Source organism: Lates calcarifer, linkage group LG21 (assembly GCF_001640805.2).
Source record: "Lates calcarifer isolate ASB-BC8 linkage group LG21, TLL_Latcal_v3, whole genome shotgun sequence".
Lineage (NCBI taxonomy): Eukaryota > Metazoa > Chordata > Actinopteri > Centropomidae > Lates > Lates calcarifer.
Window position 1 is genome coordinate 21307348 of NC_066853.1, and position 19696 is coordinate 21327043.

At 40.5% G+C, this 19696-nt stretch overlaps 1 protein-coding gene across 19 annotated transcripts in view; it reads left to right on the forward strand.

The window, feature by feature from the left end:
• Positions 1-16056, forward strand: part of prx (periaxin) — a 34526-nt gene extending 18470 nt beyond the window's left edge. The window contains exons 8-11 of one of the 19 annotated variants that reach the window (XM_051078894.1): positions 227-9345; positions 9448-9525; positions 9628-13023; positions 13792-16056. In XM_051078894.1, coding sequence (XP_050934851.1) covers positions 227-9345; positions 9448-9525; positions 9628-13023; positions 13792-14078 — 12880 coding nt within the window. In that variant the 3' untranslated portion in view covers positions 14079-16056. Of the gene's footprint in view, positions 1-226; positions 13024-13791 lie in introns of all 19 variants that reach the window. The other 18 variants (XM_051078897.1, XM_051078898.1, XM_051078902.1 and 15 more) reach the window with 18 other exon arrangements.
• The last annotated feature ends 3640 nt before the right edge of the window (positions 16057-19696 follow it).

Consider the following 19696-nt stretch of genomic DNA (forward strand, 5'->3'; position numbering starts at 1 on the left):
GCCTTGTTTGTGTTCTTTTTGTGTTTGTTCTTTATGTTGAAATGGTCACAGTTAGAGGATGTCAAAAAGTTTGTAGAAGAATGCTAGTTCTAAAGAACAGTGTAAAGATGACTATCTTACAGATATGTTTTTATTTATATAGCATTAGATTAAACATATATTTTGTGGGGTTATTTTACCATGTTGTTTTCTTTTTTCTCTTTCCTTTCTATACACTGATACCCAGATTTCCCCATATGAAAGCAAAGGGAGGAAAAGTGGAAACAGGACGACTTGAGGGACAGGTGAATATTTCGCCATCTGAGATAACTGGAGCTAAAGTGAAAACCAAAGAAAAAGGACACAAGTTTGGAATCACCTTTCCTAAGACAAAACAGACAAAATCAAGCTCAGCTTTGGAAACTGGATCTGTGGAGCTAAAGCCACCAGGGGTGAACATCCAGCCCCCATCAGGGGAGTTCAGTTTGTCTGGTGACAAGGACATGGATGTGGAAAAGGGAGGGCTTAAGTTTAATGCACCTGATGTGGAGTTTGCTCTCCCTTCAGGAAAAGCTGAGGCATCTTTGCCCACTGTGAGGGGAAAGGCAGAAATGAAAGCTCCTAAAATCGACATCAAAGGAGGAGTTGATGCAGCTGAGGGAAAGGCTGATGTAGACCTAGGCAAAGGAGATGCAAAGCTCAGAATGCCAAAGTTGAAACTACCCAAAGTTAGACTCTCACGTCATTCAGATGAAATAGATGGTGACATCAAGGTAAAAGCTGAAGGAGTGAAAATGCCTCATGCTGATATAACACTGCCAAAAGCAGAAATCAAAGGAGGTGGGGAGATTGGTCTTTCTGATGCAAGTATAACAAAACCAATGATGGAGGGTGATCTCTCAGGGAAAGCTGCATCAAATCAACTGCCCACTGCTGAGATTTCTTTACCAAAGGTGAAAGGAAAGTCTGACATAGACACCTCACTCCCAGAGTATGAAGGAGCTGGGAAGAGTGCGATCAAAATGCCTGCCATTGACATCTCAGTGCCTGATTTTGATTTGGAATTGAACACTGGACAGAGAATTCCTGATGAGGTGGAGGGCACTTTTAAAGGGCCTAAAATCTCCATGCCAAAGGTCGATATTTCATTACCTAAGATGGAATCCCCTGACATGGATATTGAATGTCCAGAAGGTGGAGGGAAAATCAGTCTACCTTCTGTTGACATCTCACCAGCAAAGGTGAACACAGAGGCTGCTGATGTGGATATGGACTACTACATTGGTGGTGATGGAAAGTTCAAAATGCCTGATTTTGACATATCTCTCCCAAACATTAAGTCACCAGAGGGAGAAGTAAATATAAAAGGACCAGAGATGGAAGGAGGCATCAAGTTGCCCAAAGTAGACTTGATCCTTCCCAAAGGCAAAGCAGGAACAACTGATATTGAAGGAGGGGGAGAATTTAAGTTACCATCATTTGACATCTCCCTCCCTAAAATGAAGACAGGTGAGGTGGAAGCTGACATTGAAGGCCCTGACATGAGAGGTGGTAAATTTGAACTGACCACACCTGACATTTCTCTGCCCAAAGCCAAAATGGAGGGAAACATTGAAGTAGAAGGGCAGGCAGCAAAAGGAGGAAAATTCAAAATGCCCACCTTTGGTGTTTCTTTACCAAAGCTAAAACAACCAGAGGGTCAGGTGAACATAGAAGGCCCTAAATTTGAGGTTGGCGGTAAGATCCAGATGCCCTCTGGTGATATATCTCTGCCAAAAGGAAAGTTGGAGGGTGACATTGAAATAGAGGGTCCATCTGCAAGAGGAGGGAAGTTCAAAATGCCCTCATTCGATGTCAGACTCCCTAAGATAGGGACACCTGGGTCTGAGGCTGACTTGCAAGGACCTGAGATTAAAGGTAGGAAAATTGAAGCGCCATCAGTAGACATTTCTCCACCTGAGGGTAAAATCAAAGGTGAGGTTGACATAGAGGGAAAAGGAGGCAAGTTTAAAATGCCTTCATATAGTATAGCTCTTCCGAAAATGAAGTCACCTGAAGGAGCGCTTGTTTTGGAGGGACCTAAAATCAAAGGTGGAAAGGTCAAGATGCCAACTGCTGATATCCCCATTCCACAAGGAAATCTAGAGGGAGATTTGAACATTGATGGTGGTGAAGTAAAAGGAGAAGGAAAATTCAGCATGCCATCTGTAGATATTTCTCCCCCAAAAATAAAGCTACATGAAGGAGATGTCAACATAGAATGCCCTCAACCTCCAAATGTTGACATTTCACTCCCCAAGGGCAACCTGGACCTAGAGGGCAGTGGTGGTAGCAGAGCCAAGTTCACAATGCCAGCTTTTGACCTCTCACTCCCAAAGATGAAAACCAAGGAGGCAGAGGTTGACACTGAAGGACCTGAAATCAAAGGAGGTACAAAAGTCAACGTGCCATCACTGGACATCTCTCTTCCTGCAGTAAAATCAACAGAAGGAGAGATCAAAATCAAAGGTCCTGAATCCAAAGGAAGAAAGTTCCAGATGCCTTCTTTAGATGTGTCACTACCAAATATCAAATCACAGGGATATGACATTGACATTGAAGGTCCAGAGTTTAATGTTAAGTCACCAAAGGCAGATTTAGATCTAAAAGAAAGTGAGATTAAAGGAAGGAAAATTAACATGCCTACAATTGATATCTCTATTCCAAAAGGAAAAGCAGAGGGTAAAATTGATATTGAAGGAGCCTCAGGAAAAGGAAGCAAGTTTAAGATGCCTACATTTGATGTATCCCTACCAAAGATGAAGATACCTGAGGGGAATACTGAGGGACCCTCAGTTGATCTCTCTATTCCAAAAGGTAAAGCAGAGGGTGACATTGAAACTAAAAGTAAAGGAGGACATTTTCATATGCCCTCAATTGATGTTTCTCTTCCTAAAATGAAATCAAAGCGAGGTGACATCAACATTGAGGGACCAGAAATCAAAGGTGGGGAAATTAAAATGCCAACTATTGACATCTCATCCCCTCAAGGAACATTAGAAGGTGATATCACTGTTGGTGAAGGCAAGGGAGGTGAATTCAGCCTGCCATCTGTAGACATCTCCCCTCCTGCAGTAAAATTCCCTGAAGGAGATGTGAATTTTCAAGGTCCGAAAATAAAAGGTGGGAAGTTTGAAATGCCAAAAATCGACATCTCACTACCTGAGGGTAAAGTACAGGGGGACATTGATATTGACATTCACTCAGGAAGAGATGGGAATATTGAAACACCATCCTTTGACTTTGGACTTCCCAAAGGAAAAGTCACAGGTGACATAAATGTTGAAGGTCCTGAAGTAAGAGGGGGGAGGATAAAAATGCCAAAATTTGACATTTCATCACCAAAGGTAAATTTTCCTGAGGGTGACATCAAATTAAAGGGGCCTGACATAAAGGGCAGGAAGATTGAGATGCCAGATATTGATATCCCACTCCCCAAAGGAAAAACAGAAAGAGAAATTGAAATTGAAGGACATGCTGGAAAAGGAGGCAAGTTCCACATGCCTTCTATTGATATCTCACTTCCTAAAATTAAAGCTAAGGGACCAGAGATCAACTTAGAGGGTCCTGATCTTAAGGGAGGGAAAATTAACATGCCAGACATTGACCTCTCACTTCCGAAAGGAAAGGCTGATGCTGATGCTAATCTTAGTATTGAGGGTCCTGAGATTAAAGGAGGCAAATTGAAAATGCCCAAATTTGATGTCTCACTTCCAAAGATGAACCTCCCAGAGGGCAGTGTCAAAGTGGAAGGACCTGATGTTAAAGGAAAGATGGAAATGCCAACCATTGATATTTCACTCCCCAAGGGAAAAGTAAAGGGAGATGTCAACATTGAGGGGCATGGTGGTAAAGGAGGAAAGTTTCACATGCCCTCAATTGACATCTCTCTTCCCAAAATAAAAACAAAGGGAACTGATGCTGATATCGATGGACCTGAACTTAAAGGTGACATGTCACTTCCAGAGGGAAAATTTGAGGGTGACCTAAATGTTGAAGGCCCTGAGGTAAAAGGAGGAAAAATTAAAATGCCCAATTTTGATGTTTCCTTGCCAAAACTAAATCTCCCCGAGGGTGATGTCAAACTGAAAACCCCAGACATCAAGGGAGGGAAGATTGAAATGCCAGACATTGACATTTCATTCCCTAAAGGAAAAGCAGGAGAAACTGAAATTGAAGGACATGCTGGCAAAGAAGGAAAGTTCCATATGCCCTCTATTGATATCTCTCTTCCTAAAATTAAAGCTAAGGCACCAGAGATAAATGTTGAAGGCCCCAAAGTTAAAGGCGGGAAGCTAAATATGCCATCATTTGATGTCTCTCTGCCCAAAATAAAATCTCCTGATGTAGATGTCAGCCTTGAAGGTCCTAATGTCGAAGGAGGGACGGTCACCATTCCAACTGTGGACATTTCACTTCCCAAAGGAAAAGTTGAAGGTGACATTAATGTTGAAGGCCCAGAAGTGAAAGGGGGGGAATTCAAAATGCCAACATTTGATGTTTCTCTCCCAAAAGTGAGTCTCCCAAAGGTTGATACCAATGTGGAGGGAGGAGACATGAAAGGGAAAATTGAAATGCCAGCTGTTGATGTTTCACTTCCAAAAGGAAAGCAAGATATGGATATTGACCTTGATGGGCACAGTGGTAAAGGAGGCAAGTTTCACATTCCCTCAGTTGATTTCTCTCTTCCTAAAATCAAAGCAAAGGGAGTTGATGTTGATATTCAAGGACCTGAAATCAAAGGTGACATGTCACTCCCTAAAATGAAGTCTCCAGAGGTAGATATCAGCCTTGAGGGTCCTGATGTTAAAGGAGGAAAGTTTAACATGCCAACTGTTGACATTTCACTCCCCAAAGGAAAGACTGAGGTTGACCTTGATGTTCAAGGTCCTGAGGTGAAGGGAGGCAAATTTAAAATGCCAAAATTTGATGTGTCTTTACCAAAGGTGAGTCTCCCAGAGGGTGATGTCAAAATAAAAGGCCCAGACATCAAGGGAGGGAGGATTGAGATGCCAGACACTGATATCTCACTCCCTAAAGGAAAAACAGAAGGAGAACTCGAAATTGAAGGACATGCTGGAAAAGGAGGCAAGTTCCACATGCCTTCTATTGATATCTCACTTCCTAAAATTAAAGCTAAGGGACCAGAGATCAACTTAGAGGGTCCTGATCTTAAGGGAGGGAAAATTAACATGCCAGACATTGACCTCTCACTTCCGAAAGGAAAGGCTGATGCTGATGCTAATCTTAGTATTGAGGGTCCTGAGATTAAAGGAGGCAAATTGAAAATGCCCAAATTTGATGTCTCACTTCCAAAGATGAACCTCCCAGAGGGCAGTGTCAAAGTGGAAGGACCTGATGTTAAAGGAAAGATGGAAATGCCAACCATTGATATTTCACTCCCCAAGGGAAAAGTAAAGGGAGATGTCAACATTGAGGGGCATGGTGGTAAAGGAGGAAAGTTTCACATGCCCTCAATTGACATCTCTCTTCCCAAAATAAAAACAAAGGGAACTGATGCTGATATAGATGGACCTGAACTTAAAGGTGACATGTCACTTCCAGAGGGAAAATTTGAGGGTGACCTAAATGTTGAAGGCCCTGAGGTAAAAGGAGGAAAAATTAAAATGCCCAAATTTGATGTTTCCTTGCCAAAACTAAATCTCCCCGAGGGTGATGTCAAACTGGAAACCCCAGACATCAAGGGAGGGAAGATTGAAATGCCAGACATTGACATTTCATTCCCTAAAGGAAAAGCTGGAGAAACTGAAATTGAAGGACATGCTGGCAAAGGAGGAAAGTTCCATATGCCCTCTATTAATATCTCTCTTCCTAAAATTAAAGCTAAGGCACCAGAGATAAATGTTGAAGGCCCCAAAGTTAAAGGCGGGAAGCTAAATATGCCATCATTTGATGTCTCTCTGCCCAAAATAAAATCTCCTGATGTAGATGTCAGCCTTGAAGGTCCTAATGTCGAAGGAGGGACAGTCACCATTCCAACTGTGGACATTTCACTTCCCAAAGGAAAAGTTGAAGGTGACATTAATGTTGAAGGCCCAGAAGTGAAAGGGGGGAAATTCAAAATGCCAACATTTGATGTTTCTCTCCCAAAAGTGAGTCTCCCAAAGGTTGATACTAATGTGGAGGGAGGAAACATGAAAGGGAAAATTGAAATGCCAGCTGTTGATGTTTCACTTCCAAAAGGAAAGCAAGATATGGATATTGACCTTGATGGGCACAGTGGTAAAGGAGGCAAGTTTCACATTCCCTCAGTTGATTTCTCTCTTCCTAAAATCAAAGCAAAGGGAGTTGATGTTGATATTCAAGGACCTGAAATCAAAGGTGACATGTCACTCCCTAAAATGAAGTCTCCAGAGGTAGATATCAGCCTTGAGGGTCCTGATGTTAAAGGAGGAAAGTTTAACATGCCAACTGTTGACATTTCACTCCCCAAAGGAAAGACTGAGGTTGACCTTGATGTTCAGGGTCCTGAGGTGAAGGGAGGTAAATTTAAAATGCCAAAATTTGATGTGTCTTTACCAAAGGTGAGTCTCCCAGAGGGTGATGTCAAAATAAAAGGCCCAGACATCAAGGGAGGGAGGATTGAGATGCCAGACATTGATATTTCACTCCCTAAAGGAAAAACAGAGGGAGAGATTGAAATTGAAGGAAATGCTGGAAAAGGGGGCAAGTTCCACATGCCTTCTATTGATATCTCACTTCCTAAAATTAAAGCTAAGGGACCAGATATGAACATAGAAGGAGCTGACCTTAAGGGAGGAAAAATTAACATGCCAGATATTGACCTCTCACTCCCTAAAGGAGAGGCTGACCTCAGTATTGAGGGCCCTGAGGTAAAAGGGGGCCAAATTAAAATGCCCAAATTTGACATTTCACTTCCAAAGATGAACCTGGCAGAGGGCAGTGTCAAAGTGGAGGGGCCTGAAATGAAAGGAGGGAAAATGCCATCAATGCCAGCTGTGGACATATCAGTTCCAGTGGGACAAGTGGAGGGAGATATCAATATTGAAGGACCATCTGTAAAGGGAAAGTCTGAAGTGCCAAAAGTTGACTTACATGGTAAAAAAGGTGGTGGGTTCCACATGCCGACTATTGACATAAATCTCCCCAAATTTGATTTGGACCTTAGCCTCCCCTCTGGTGTGAAAGACAAACACCTCAAAGTGGACACCAGTGGTCCTGATGCATCAGGAGATTTGGAAATGTCTGGCCTCAAAGGAGATATTAACCCAGTGAAGTTGAAAGTTAAGGGTGCAGACATTGAGACAGGTGGTGTAGAGGGTCCAGGTGCATCCCTCAAACTTCCCTCTGTCAAACTACCAACAGTTGATATTGCAGCTCCAAAGGTGGATTTAGACTTTGGCCTCACAAAACCTAAAGGCGATGATGTGGAAGTGGAGCTTCTGAAAGCAGAGGGAGGCAGACCTTCTTCAGGGGGCAGCTTTGATCTACCTGATATTTCCCTCAAAGTCCCTAGTTTTTCTTTTCCTAGGTTTGGAGGAAAGTCCAGGAGTGGTGATTTTGAAATATCAGGACAAGGCCCCAAGGGAGATGTTTCCCTCAGCCCACCACAAGTGGAAGGCGAGATTAGGGCACCGTCAGTAGAGTTTGACAGGGATGGAAAAGTCAAAGTGAAAAAACCTAGACTCAAAATGCCTGCATTTGGAATATCAAAAAAAGATGCAGATGTATCTGTGTCTTGTCCCGATGTGGATGTTAAAGTGAAAAAAGGGATAACTGACATTCCAAAACCAGAAATCAATGTTCAGAGCCCAGATGATAAGTCAAAATACAAAGTGAAATTCCCCAAATTTAAAATATTGTCACCAAAAGGTCAACTGCCAGAAGGAGAGGTAGATGCTAAACTGGAAGCAGATGTGGAAGGGAAAGGTGGCTTCCATGCACCTGATGTCACTATCAAACTACCCAAGTTCTCCATGCCAGGATTTGGCCCCAAAGACAAAGATTTAGGTAAGCCACGGGGTGACCTTGAAGCTAAGGCCAAGGTCAAGATGCCCTCTGTTGAGCTGTCACTACCAGTAGCTAAAACACCGGACACTGAGGTTCTTCTCCCTAAAGCAGAAGTTGATGTCTCAGAGGCTGATATCAAAAGTTATGAGGGAAACCTTAAAATTCCCAAAATGCCAACAATTGATGTTTCCATTCCCAAAATAGACCTGGATGTCTCCCTGCCAAAAGGAAAGTCCCCAAAGATTGAGGGGCCAGAAGTGGAACTAAAAGGAAGTGATGGAAAATTCAAAATGCCTCATATAACAATGCCATCAGTAGATGTGTCTCTTCCCAAAGGGAAATCTGGAGATCTTGATGCACCACACATTGAAATAGATGTTGATAGAGATGGCAAATTTAAGATGCCTAATGTCAATATGCCCAGTATTGACATCAGCTTTCCTAAAGGAAAAACCGGAAAAATTGATACTCCAGATCTTGATGCTGAAGGAGAAGGGGGCAAATTCAGAATGCCTGGTATCAAAATGCCAAACTTTGACATATCTCTGCCCAAAGGAAAGACTGGTAAATTAGAAGGACCAGATGTTGAAATTGATGAAGGAGGAAAGTTAAAGATGCCACATGTCAAAATGCCACATGTTGACATTAACCTGCCAAAAATGAAAACTACAGATGTTGGTATACCAGATGTGGGCGCAAAGATTGAAGGCCCAGAAGTTGAAATTGAGGGAGGTACAGAAGCAAAGTTCAAAATGCCTCACATGAAAATGCCCAACATCACCATCTCTCTTCCTAAAGGAAAAGTCAAAGGCACTGAGACACCTGGAATGCAAATAGAGGGACAAGGAGGAGGAAAATTCAAAATGCCACACCTCAGCATGCCCTCTGTTGATATTTCACTACCTAAAGGAAAGACTGAAGGTCCTGACATTGAAATAGAGGGAGGTACAGGAGAAAAGTTCAAAATGCCAGATATTGATATCTCTCTGCCCAAAGGAAAGATTGAAGGTCCAGAAGTAGAGCTCAAAGGGGAAGGTGGAAAATTCAAGATGCCACATCTCAGTATGCCTTCAGTTGATATTTCACCTCCAAAAGGAAAACTTGAAGGTCCAGATGTTGAAATAGAGGGAGATGGGGGAAGGAAGTTCAAAACACCTCACCTGAAAATGCCTTCAGTTGACATTTCACTGCCCAAAGGAAAAGCTGACGGTCCAAACGCTGAAATAGAAGGAGGTACAGGAGTAAAGTTCAAAATGCCTCACATGAAAATGCCAGATGTTGGTATCTCTCTGCCCAAAGGAAAGATTGAAGGTCCAGAAGTTGAAATTGAGGGACGTACTGGAGGAAAGTTCAAAATGCCTCACATGAAAATGCCAGATGTTGATATCTCACTGCCCAAAGGAAAGATTGAAGGTCCAGAAGTTGAAATTGAGGGAGGTACTGGAGGAAAGTTCAAAATGCCTCACATGAAAATGCCAGATGTTGATATCTCAATGCCCAAAGGAAAGATTGAAGGTCCAGAAGTTGAAATTGAGGGAGGCACTGGAGGAAAGTTCAAAATGCCTCACATGAAAATGCCAGGTATTGATATCTCTCTGCCCAAAGGAAAGATTGAAGGTCCAGAAGTTGAAATTGAGGGAGGTACCGGAGGAAAGTTAAAAATGCCTCACATGAAAATGCCAGATGTTGATATCTCAATGCCCAAAGGAAAGACTGAAGGTCCAGAAGTTGAAATTGAGGGAGGTACTGGAGGAAAGTTCAAAATGCCTCACATGAAAATGCCAGGTATTGATATCTCTCTGCCCAAAGGAAAGACTGAAGGTCCAGAAGTTGAAATTGAGGGTGGTACTGGAGGAAAATTCAAAATGCCTCACATGAAAATGCCTAACATTTCTCTTCCAAAAGGAAAACTCAAAGGCACTGAGACATCTGAAATGGAAATAGAAGGACAAGGAAGAGGAAAATTCAAAATGCCTCACATGAAAATGCCAGATGTTGATATCTCTCTGCCTAAAGGAAAGACTGAAGGTCCAGAGGTGGAACTCAAAGGGGAGGGTGGAAAATTCAAGATGCCACACCTCAGTATGCCCTCAGTTGACATTTCACTGCCCAAAGGAAAAACTGAAAGTCCAGAAGTTGAAATGGAGGGAGGAACTGGAGGAAAGTTCAAAATGCCACACATGAAAATGCCAGATGTTGATATCTCTCTGCCCAAAGGACAGATTGAAGGTCCAGAGGTGGAGCTCAAAGCAGAAGGTGGAAAATTCCAGATGCCACACCTCAGTATGGCTTCAGTTGATATTTCACTTCCAAAAGGTAAGACTGAAGGTCCAGATGTTGAAATAGAGGGAGGTACAGGAGGGAAATTCAAAATGCCTCATATGAAAATGCCAGATGTTGACTTCTCCCTGCCTAAAGGAAAAGCAGAGGGTCCAGAGATGGAGTTGAAAGTAGATGGTGGGAAATTTAAAATGCCTCACATCAGTATGCCTTCAGCTGATATTTCACTGCCTAAGGGAAAAGTCGAAGGTCCAGAAGTTGAGATCAAGGGAGCTGCAGGAGGAAAATTCAAAATGCCTCATCTCAGCATGCCGTCTGTTGATATTTCACTGCCTAAAGGAAAAATCAAAGGTCCAGAAGTTGTGATTGAGGGAGAAGCAGGAAGCAAATCCAAAATGCCTCACATGACAATGCCAGATGTTGACATCTCACTGCCCAAAGGAAAGACTGAAGGTCCAGAAGTGGAGCTCAAAGGGGAAGGTGGAAAATTCAAGATGCCACATCTCAGTATGCCTTCAGTTGACATTTCACTGCCAAAAGGAAAATTTGAAGGTCCAGAGGTTGAGATGGAGGCAGGTACAGGAGGGAAATTCAAAGTACCTCATGTGAAAATGCCAGATGTTGATATGTCTCTATCCAAAGGAAAAAAATGCAAAATTGAAGAAGCAGAGCTGGAGATTGAGGGAGAGGGAGGCAAATCTAAAATGCCACATATGACAGTGCCCTCAATAGACATTTCACTGCCAAAAGGGAAGCCTGAAGGTCCCAAACTTGAAATTAAGGGTGAAGGGGGAAAGTTCAAGATGCCAAAAGTTGACATATCTCTTCCTAAAGGAAAACCTTCATTTGAAGGTCCAGAGATGGAGATTAAAGGAGATGGAGGACAGTTCAAGATGCCTAATGTAGAAATATCTATCCCAAAAGAAAAAGCAAATATTGAAACACCAGAGGACAAAGTGGAGGGAGAGGGAGGAACCATCAAGCTGCCACATATCAAGATGCCAAAAGTTGATATTTCACTTCCTAAAGGTAAAAGTAAAGCAACTGAAGCATTTGATGTAGAGATGGAAGTCACAGGCGGAAAGTTCAAAGGTCCAGGTGTTAAACCTCCAAAGGGGGATATATCAGTGCCAAAGGGTACATTGGGTGAAGCAGAGATCAATTTACCAACAACTGAGGCAGGAGGGAAAATTAAAGTGCCAAAAGTCACATCACCAGATCTGGACATTAGTATGACATCTAGTAAACCTAAACAAGACACAGAGGCTTATGCGGAAGCTGAGTCGCATGTTGAGGGAGAGCACAAAGGTCTGAAACTTAAGATGCCAACAATAGATATCACAAGTCCAAAAGGAGATTTGGAGCTTGATATAGGACTTCATAGAGGAGAGGGCAAAAAGGACAGGAAAAAAGTTGAACTGCCCGACTTGGATCTTGACACAGCAGGAGCAAGCGGCAAAGCAAAGGGGCCTAAAGTCAAAGGAGGAAAATTCAAGATTGGAATGCCAAAAAAGAAAACTGGCAGAGATGTAACAGCAGAAGTGAAAATGTGCAAAAACTGCAACGAGGAGTTAGGTGGTCAAGTGAAACATGAGTGCGTGCTTAAAGAAAGATTTGAGTATGAAGTCGAAGTTGAAACTCACAATGGGCATAAAGAAGATAAAGATCGTATTAACATCCCAGTGCCAAAGGTTACATTACCAGGTGTTGGTCTGGACACCAAACAAGGCTCAGCCAATGTGGACACAAGGGAAGATGTTGGCCTCTCATCATCCAGGGCAGAAATCAAAGTCCCCAGGATCCCAGACATAGAATTTGATATTGGTACATCACAAGATGAAGATGATGACAAAACAGAAAAAGGCAAGAAAATCAAAATCCCCAAGTTTGGTGTTCCATTACCCTCAATTTCCTCTCCTGAAGGAAGAATCTATGGGCAAGAAATTCAGTATGAGGGCCCTAAAATGCCCAAAGTAAAGAAAGCTGTTTTTGTCTTGGTAAATCCTCCCCAAACAGATGAACCTCCTCCATGCACAGGGCTCCTAGAGGAGGAGACAACAGCTGAGTCTGAGACAGGGGACATCAAAGTGAAATTGCCCAAAATCAAAATGAAGCCAAACTTTGGAAAGTCCAAGGATAAATCAGCTGCTGTGAGCACAGAGAGAGAGGGGGAGGAAAAGGAGAGGTCAAAGGGAGGAAAGATGAAAATGCCCAAGGTGTCATTTTCTCCTGACAAATCAGGGTTTGATGTCACTCTCAAAGGAGAAGGTTCAAGCTCAAGTCTCAACGGTGAAAAAGATGCAAGTCCTCACAGGGGCTCCAAAGATGATAAAGGGACATTCAGTGGTAAAATCAAACTTCCAAAGGTGGAGTTTACAAGTCCATATGGCAAGGTGGCTGCTGGGGAGGAGGACACAGAAATGAATGTCAAATTGGGAAAGGATTCATCAACAGCAGCGAGGGAAGATGATAGAGGGCTTGCAGTAAAATCAGGCAAGATGGCCTTCGCAGGTTTCAGTGAGGAGTCTTCAAAGGCTGTGGTGTCATCTCATGCCAGAACAGATATGCTGGACAGGGACAGCTCAGAGTCACCTGCTGGTTTTGCCATGGAGTTAAGCTCAACAAAGGTTCAGGCTTGGAGCGAGGTGGAGAGCAAATGCAGAGAGTCTGAAGAAAGAGAGTCTTCCCCCTGGTTCAAGGTTCCTAAGTTCACCCTGAAACCACACTCAACAGGTAAGGATAAAGGATACTTTGAGCTGGGATAACAGAATATTTGAAAAATTAGACAGTTATGCTGATAGTAGTTAGTTAGTACAACTCACCCTATGTTATTTCTTAAGTGGCTCTGGTGGAGCTTTGTAAAGTCCCCAAAAAATAGTCATTTCCTTTTGGCCTCCGAATACAGATTTTTAACAGGCTGCTACAATTCAAACTGCAAGAGTTGAAATTGAAATGTGGACCTTTTCTGCCTGCTTTATGAGAATTGTGGGATCCACATTAAGAACGTAAAGTTAGTATATCTCTGCAGGTTCTGCTGCATTGATTTTTACCTTTCTAAATCTGTCCTTAGGAGTACAATAGTAAGCCACCGTAGCCAAGTATTCTATTAAAAGAGAATTTGTTTTATTGCACAGATCTTCTAGAATCAGCAATAATGTTTATATTGTGTATAAACTTTGTATGTTATACTTTATACCATTATAAATCATTATTATATATACAAATCTTTATACAAATCAATTGATTATCATTATGCCATTATATTGTCATATACATAGCAATATGCACTACATTATACATAATTTATTCTTGCTATCACTGTTGATGTTTTTGTTTCTATTCTATAAATTATTAATATATTTTCTCCTGTTTTGTCTCTGCTACATAAGACTAAGATTTTCCCCTTTCTCCTCTTACCCTCTCAATTTCTCAACCTCTCCTACTCTCCTCGTTTCCTTCCCTCTACTTGCCTATCCTTGTTTTCTCTCCTCCTCCCCTCAGGCTTCCTCCAGATAACCCCAGAGGGTTCTCCTCAGGCCCAGCGGAAGGGGGAGCTGGGAGGTGAGGCTGACGTCTTGGGATCTTTCTGCCTCCACAGCTCAGGGCTCGACCTCACCACCCAGGAAATGTCAGAAGAGCACCAAGTCTCCTCCAGCGAGGAGGGAACTGTCACCATGGTGACCAAGACCACCAAGATCACCCAGCGCATAGTTTCAACGGAAACACGAACAGGTGAAACTTCAGTATCCACAACAACAACCCAGCAGGTGTCAGACTTCAACTACTGAGGATGCTGTAATGATATCTTAGATGTCTTTTAATTTTTTCGTTTTTCTTTGGTGAGGTTGCAGTGTTCTTGTAAGCTAAGCCTACAACATGGCAAACCTCTCTTAAGGAAAAGTCTTTATTTTATATTTGAGTATGAATGTGATGAAAAGTAATGGCATTTCATCAACCAGCAATATTGTCATTATAATAGCAAGAGTAATATATACTTCCTTTTTTTTTCATTTTAAATGTGACTATTTTTTGTTACTGTTCTTTGGGTTTTGTTAGTTTAGTCCTAATTATTTATCAGATTTTGTTTGGTTTTAAAGGTTTCCAATCTGAATGTAAGATGTCAGATTGCTCCATTATTTATTGTTATTTGTGTATTCAAAATGTGCTGGAATAAGTCATTTATTCACATCAGCATCATGGATTTGACCATGATTTTATGATTAGCTCAAAATGATTCATTTTGAACCACTACAGTACAGGCCAGAGTAATATTTATGTAAATACAACTATATAATTGCTTTTTTGAAGCAGTAGCCCTTCAATCCAAAATGTAATTATTTTCATATTCACCAGAGTCAGCAGTTGAAATTATATTTTTTGACCTGATAACCTATTTTGTTTGTCTTGAAAGAAAAGTGTGAGCTTTTTGAGATTATAGCCTATCCTCATTTTCTGCCATAGTTTTATATTTTAAGCATTTAGCTAGTGCTGTTACCCAGAGATAGTCACAGTGAGTGAACAGGACACTCTGGACTTTATCTGCTGTGGGGATCAAACCTGTGACCATGCGATTACAGGTTGCTCTCAAACATTTAGGCCAACCTGCTGCTAATCTATTTTATATTTCTGTTTTTTACTGTACACTGCCAGAAAAAAGACACCACTGTATATTTTGTGATTGAATGATGTTTTGAAACTCAGCTATTAACCATGTTGAGGTTCAAAATAGCAAACTTGGAAGAAGTTTTGTGATTTATGCATGCTGTTGGGCGCTTTAAAAAATAAGTGAGAGGCATTTAAAAGGTAAAACTATAAACCCTTTTTCTTGAATCATGTTTCTGTAAGGCTTCTACAGTGACAGACTGTCTATGGATTGGTAAGCCTTGATCTTGAACAAATGGCATCTCACAAAATATGTCCTCTAGAAGAGAGGGGATCAAGAGCAAGAGGACCAAGGCACGTTTTCCCTTCTTTCCTTAAAATGTGTTTAATGACAGTCTTCTGTTTCTTATATTAATACTTGTGAAGATGCTACAGAATAACTTACAAATATTGCAAATATTGCAATTATTAATGTCAGATTAATAAAAGCATCTTGATTAAGTGTCTTCACCCCTTATTTTTCAAAACTTTGTCATTCACTTTTAAAATATAAATTGCTTTGAAATGCAGGGAGAAATGCCTTCTGCTGTCCTTTAGATATTATTTTATAAGTTTTCATTCCCAAATGCAGTGCCCACCGTTAGAAAAGAAAAAAAAAAAACAACCTCTCTAATATTGCCAGCATTAAATCAAAACTTAATTTTGATTCTATACACTACTCATATCCATTTACAAGCAAAATAACACTAACAGAATGCAAAAATCAATGAGGTAATGAGCTTGATGGGAAGCATTTGAGAATGAGCACTTATCACTTTACTTGGTTTACTTGGCTGGTGGATGGAATGAAATTGTGTGATAAAATGCATGAAGAAATCCCAACAAATCCACTCCCACATTTTTTTATCTTAACAACTTTTAACATTATGCCTGTTTCGCAGGTGAGAAATAGATTTTTAAAAGCTGGGACAAGAGTGGTGACATGTCAAGGTAACACGCACTGAGTAGTATCTATGTGTATAGAGATTTTTACTTTTCTGGTTTTATGAAGTCTTCAATTTTCTTATAGAATATAAGGGTTTCAGTGCCAAGTGTTTTTGTCAAAGCTGCATTGGAAAGAATGTTGTTTAAGATGTTACATCAATAAAATAATATTCACACAAATATTGTTTAAATGATTGTTCACTGATGCCTTGACTCTCACAGTGGATAAAATTAGTTGCAAAAGCTATGTACATTACAGTGTACGTCCACCCAAAATTAGTTATCCATCAGTTATCTACCCACATTTCTATTGCAGGGGGCTGGAGCCTATAGCAAACAGTAGCAACTCACATTGGGGAAAAAGGTACATCCACAGGCAAATTCATGGTATACAAGCATGTTTAAAAGTGTGTGATTTAAATAAAAGTACTCAGAGTTTAAATTGTAATTTTGACTTACTAACTCAAATTTTTGATGGGTAAGTCAAGATTCTAACTAACTGTAACTACTACCTAATAATTACATCATAGTGTTCAATATTTTTAATTACTATGTCATGATTATGATGTCTTAATAGTTTAGTGATTCAAAATTAGTAGTTATAAGATAGTAACTAAACTTTTTGACATGCTATCATACTTTTTAACTTAAATTATAATTTAAAAACACTGTGGGATTGTGGACCAAAGATTGGGATTTTGTGGGAGGGGGATTTTAACACACAATAGTGTCTAGCTGTTTACTCAGAATGGTGCGAAAAAAACAAAAACATCCAGTGAGCAGCTGTTTTGAAGATGGAAAAGCCTTGTTGATGAGAGAAATCAGCGGAGAATGGCCATACTGGTTTGAGCTGACAGAGGTGCCATGGTAACTCAGATAACCACTCTTTACAACTGTAATGAGCAAAAAAGCATTAAACTTTGAGGTGGATGAGCTACAAGAGCAAAGGGCGATGTCAGGTTTCACTCCAGACAGTCAAGACCAGAAATCTGAGGATGTGGTGGACACAGGCTCACCAAAACTGGACAGCTGAAGACTGGGAAAACATAACCTGGTCTGACAAAACTCTGAGATGATAAGGTCAGAGTACGGTGTCAACAGCTTGACCCAACTTGCTTTGTGTCAACTTTCCAGGCAGTTGGTGGTGATATAATAGGAGTGGTAAAAGTTCTTGGCACACTCTGGGCCCCTTAATACCAAGCAAAGGCAGTCTGAATGTTACAGTCTATCTGACAATTGTTGCTGACTATGTGCATCCTTTCATGGCTATAATTTACCATCTTCTAATGGCTCCTTTCAGCATGATAATGCACCATATCTCAAACTGGCTTCATGATCGTGACAGTGAGTTCAGTAAATCTCAGTGGCCTCTCCAGTCACCACATCTGAGTTTAATAGTACACTTTTGAGGAGGCTGTAATGTGATACAATCATGTAGAGCAAGGAATGTTTCCAACATCTTATGGAATCCATGTCATGAAGAACTGAAGCTGCTTTGAGAGCAAAGAGACCCTGTATTAGAATATAGGAAAATGGAAATATAGGGAAATGGAAAAAGAGTGTTCTCTGACACAGCCACAGCTTTAACATCTTGGTCAGTGTAAGAATATGCTGGGTCTAGTCACTATTCTGTATGACTGGATAAAAACAGCAGATACAGACACACATCAATGTGTGTACAGAGTGCTCATTGTGATCTGTTCACACAGATGCTAAAACAGACCTAAAACCCAGTACTGTAGGCATGAAGAAAAAGCACAAGCACAGCACAGCAGAAATATTTTAGGAACACATTATTCTCACCTTTAAATTGAGCCTAAATCAGTTGCCAAAAAAAGAAAGAGAAAGCAAATGGCTTTCTGCTGTGGAGCAGAGACACAAAAGAGCATGAATGAGTCTTATTAAAAAATGCCTGGAGAGGAGGGACTTTAGAGGAGAAAGTGATAAACTATTCACAGGGTGCATGACGTCTTCCCATTGTGTGTGTGTGTGTGTATATGTGTGAGTGTGTGTGTGTGTTCCCAATCTACTCATCTGCTGCTGTGATGATGCTGTTCGACGTAGGCTTCAAGGGTGAGTGTATGTGAGAGGAGATTAATGCTGTATGAGGAGCAAAAAATGCCACTGAGCGAAGGGAAGTGAAAAGCAAGAGACTGCAGCTTCACCTTTACTGCTGATTTAACAGAACAAAGAGCATTATATCTCACTGTCAAGTGGCTTGTCCTTAAATAGATGAAGCATTTTTAAAGCTTAATACTTAATACTATTTTGAGACATCATTAAGGTGAACTTTAATAATATTAAGTACACCTTTTCTTACTAATGCTGTACTTTTTAAAGGTGTACTCTCCTTCAACTTTAAGTACATGTCAAGTCACTTTTCATGTAACTGTTAATTCACTCACAATACACAAGAGATATAGACCTCATTCAATCCAAATGTGTGGATAATACATTTTTAAATGCACATTAAACATAATTCAAATGTACTTTAAGTTGAAAAAGAATTAAAGTAAAGGACACTTTTAAAAAGTACAGCATTGGTAAGAAAAGGTGTACTTAAGTATATTCTTCTTAATGGTGTCTCAACACAGTATAGTAAGTACACTTTATTTCACCATGTCTTAATTAAAGCAAATGATATATCATTACCATACTAAGGACTTTCTTAGTACATCAGAAATAGCATATTTGTAGTGCAGTAATCATGAGCTTTGACAGTATACTGAGTGTATTTAAATCAAGGGACAGTGAATTTGTGTGCATGACAACAGACAAGCTTTCTTCCTGAAATATTAAGTGCATTGCATCTACTTCAAATGTCAGTGTTAAGCAGATTATTACCTTGCAAGCCAACATTAGTTAGAGTAATTGCATTGACTAAACAGTTTTTCAGGTTCATGATAAAGATACCAGGTATACACTCTCACCATCCTCTTGCCATATTTACACTTGTATATCCAGATGAATGACCACAGGGTTATACATTACATCATGATCAGAGTAATCGTTGTAGGCTGTATGCTGTATATTTGCTATATGTTAAATACTGAGTGAAAATGTTTCCAGTTCCCAAAATCTTCACTCTTAGATGAAAACCAATTTATCTAATAGGACATGTAATATTGTGAAAGAGTAATTAATAACAAGTAAGCAGATATTATTTATTTTTATTTTCTTGTGTCTTTTCTACAGATTTTAGTTGGTTTATCATTTGAGATCTGCACAACACAGGAGAGAAATCCTCTCCATTGGTCACAGCCCGTGTTTTTAGATAGCTGGTGTCTTCTGATGGTTGAAGCTTTTCATGACAACTCTTCTTCTAGATTAAAGATGATTTTTTAAAAACTGAGATATTACAGGGGTAATACCCCAATGGAAAATATTTCCACTGGTAAACTTAAATGCTATCACATGAAAAGTCTTTTATGTTTTTTTGCACAAGAAAATTAACCTCAGTGAAAATGACTTGGTATGACTTGTCTGAGTGGAATGTTTACAGATCTGACAGTAAATGACAATGGAATTCAAATTTTATTTTTATTTTTTGTTTTTATTTTTTGTTGTTTGTCAAAGGATGTGGGGGAAACTGGAGTACCCAGAGTAAACCCACATCATGGTTAGTTCCTGATTAATCAATTTATAGTGCCCAATTGCTGCATGTTTTTTTTATCGGGAGAAACTGCAGAACCCAGAGTAATCCCATGCACAGTTCTAAGTAACCTCCTTTTTCACTGGCCTCTAACGTCCATTCTACTTCTACTTCCTGAAGGGCCTGGTGATGGCTTTGCGCACACGAGAGAAGAATCTACGGATGTTT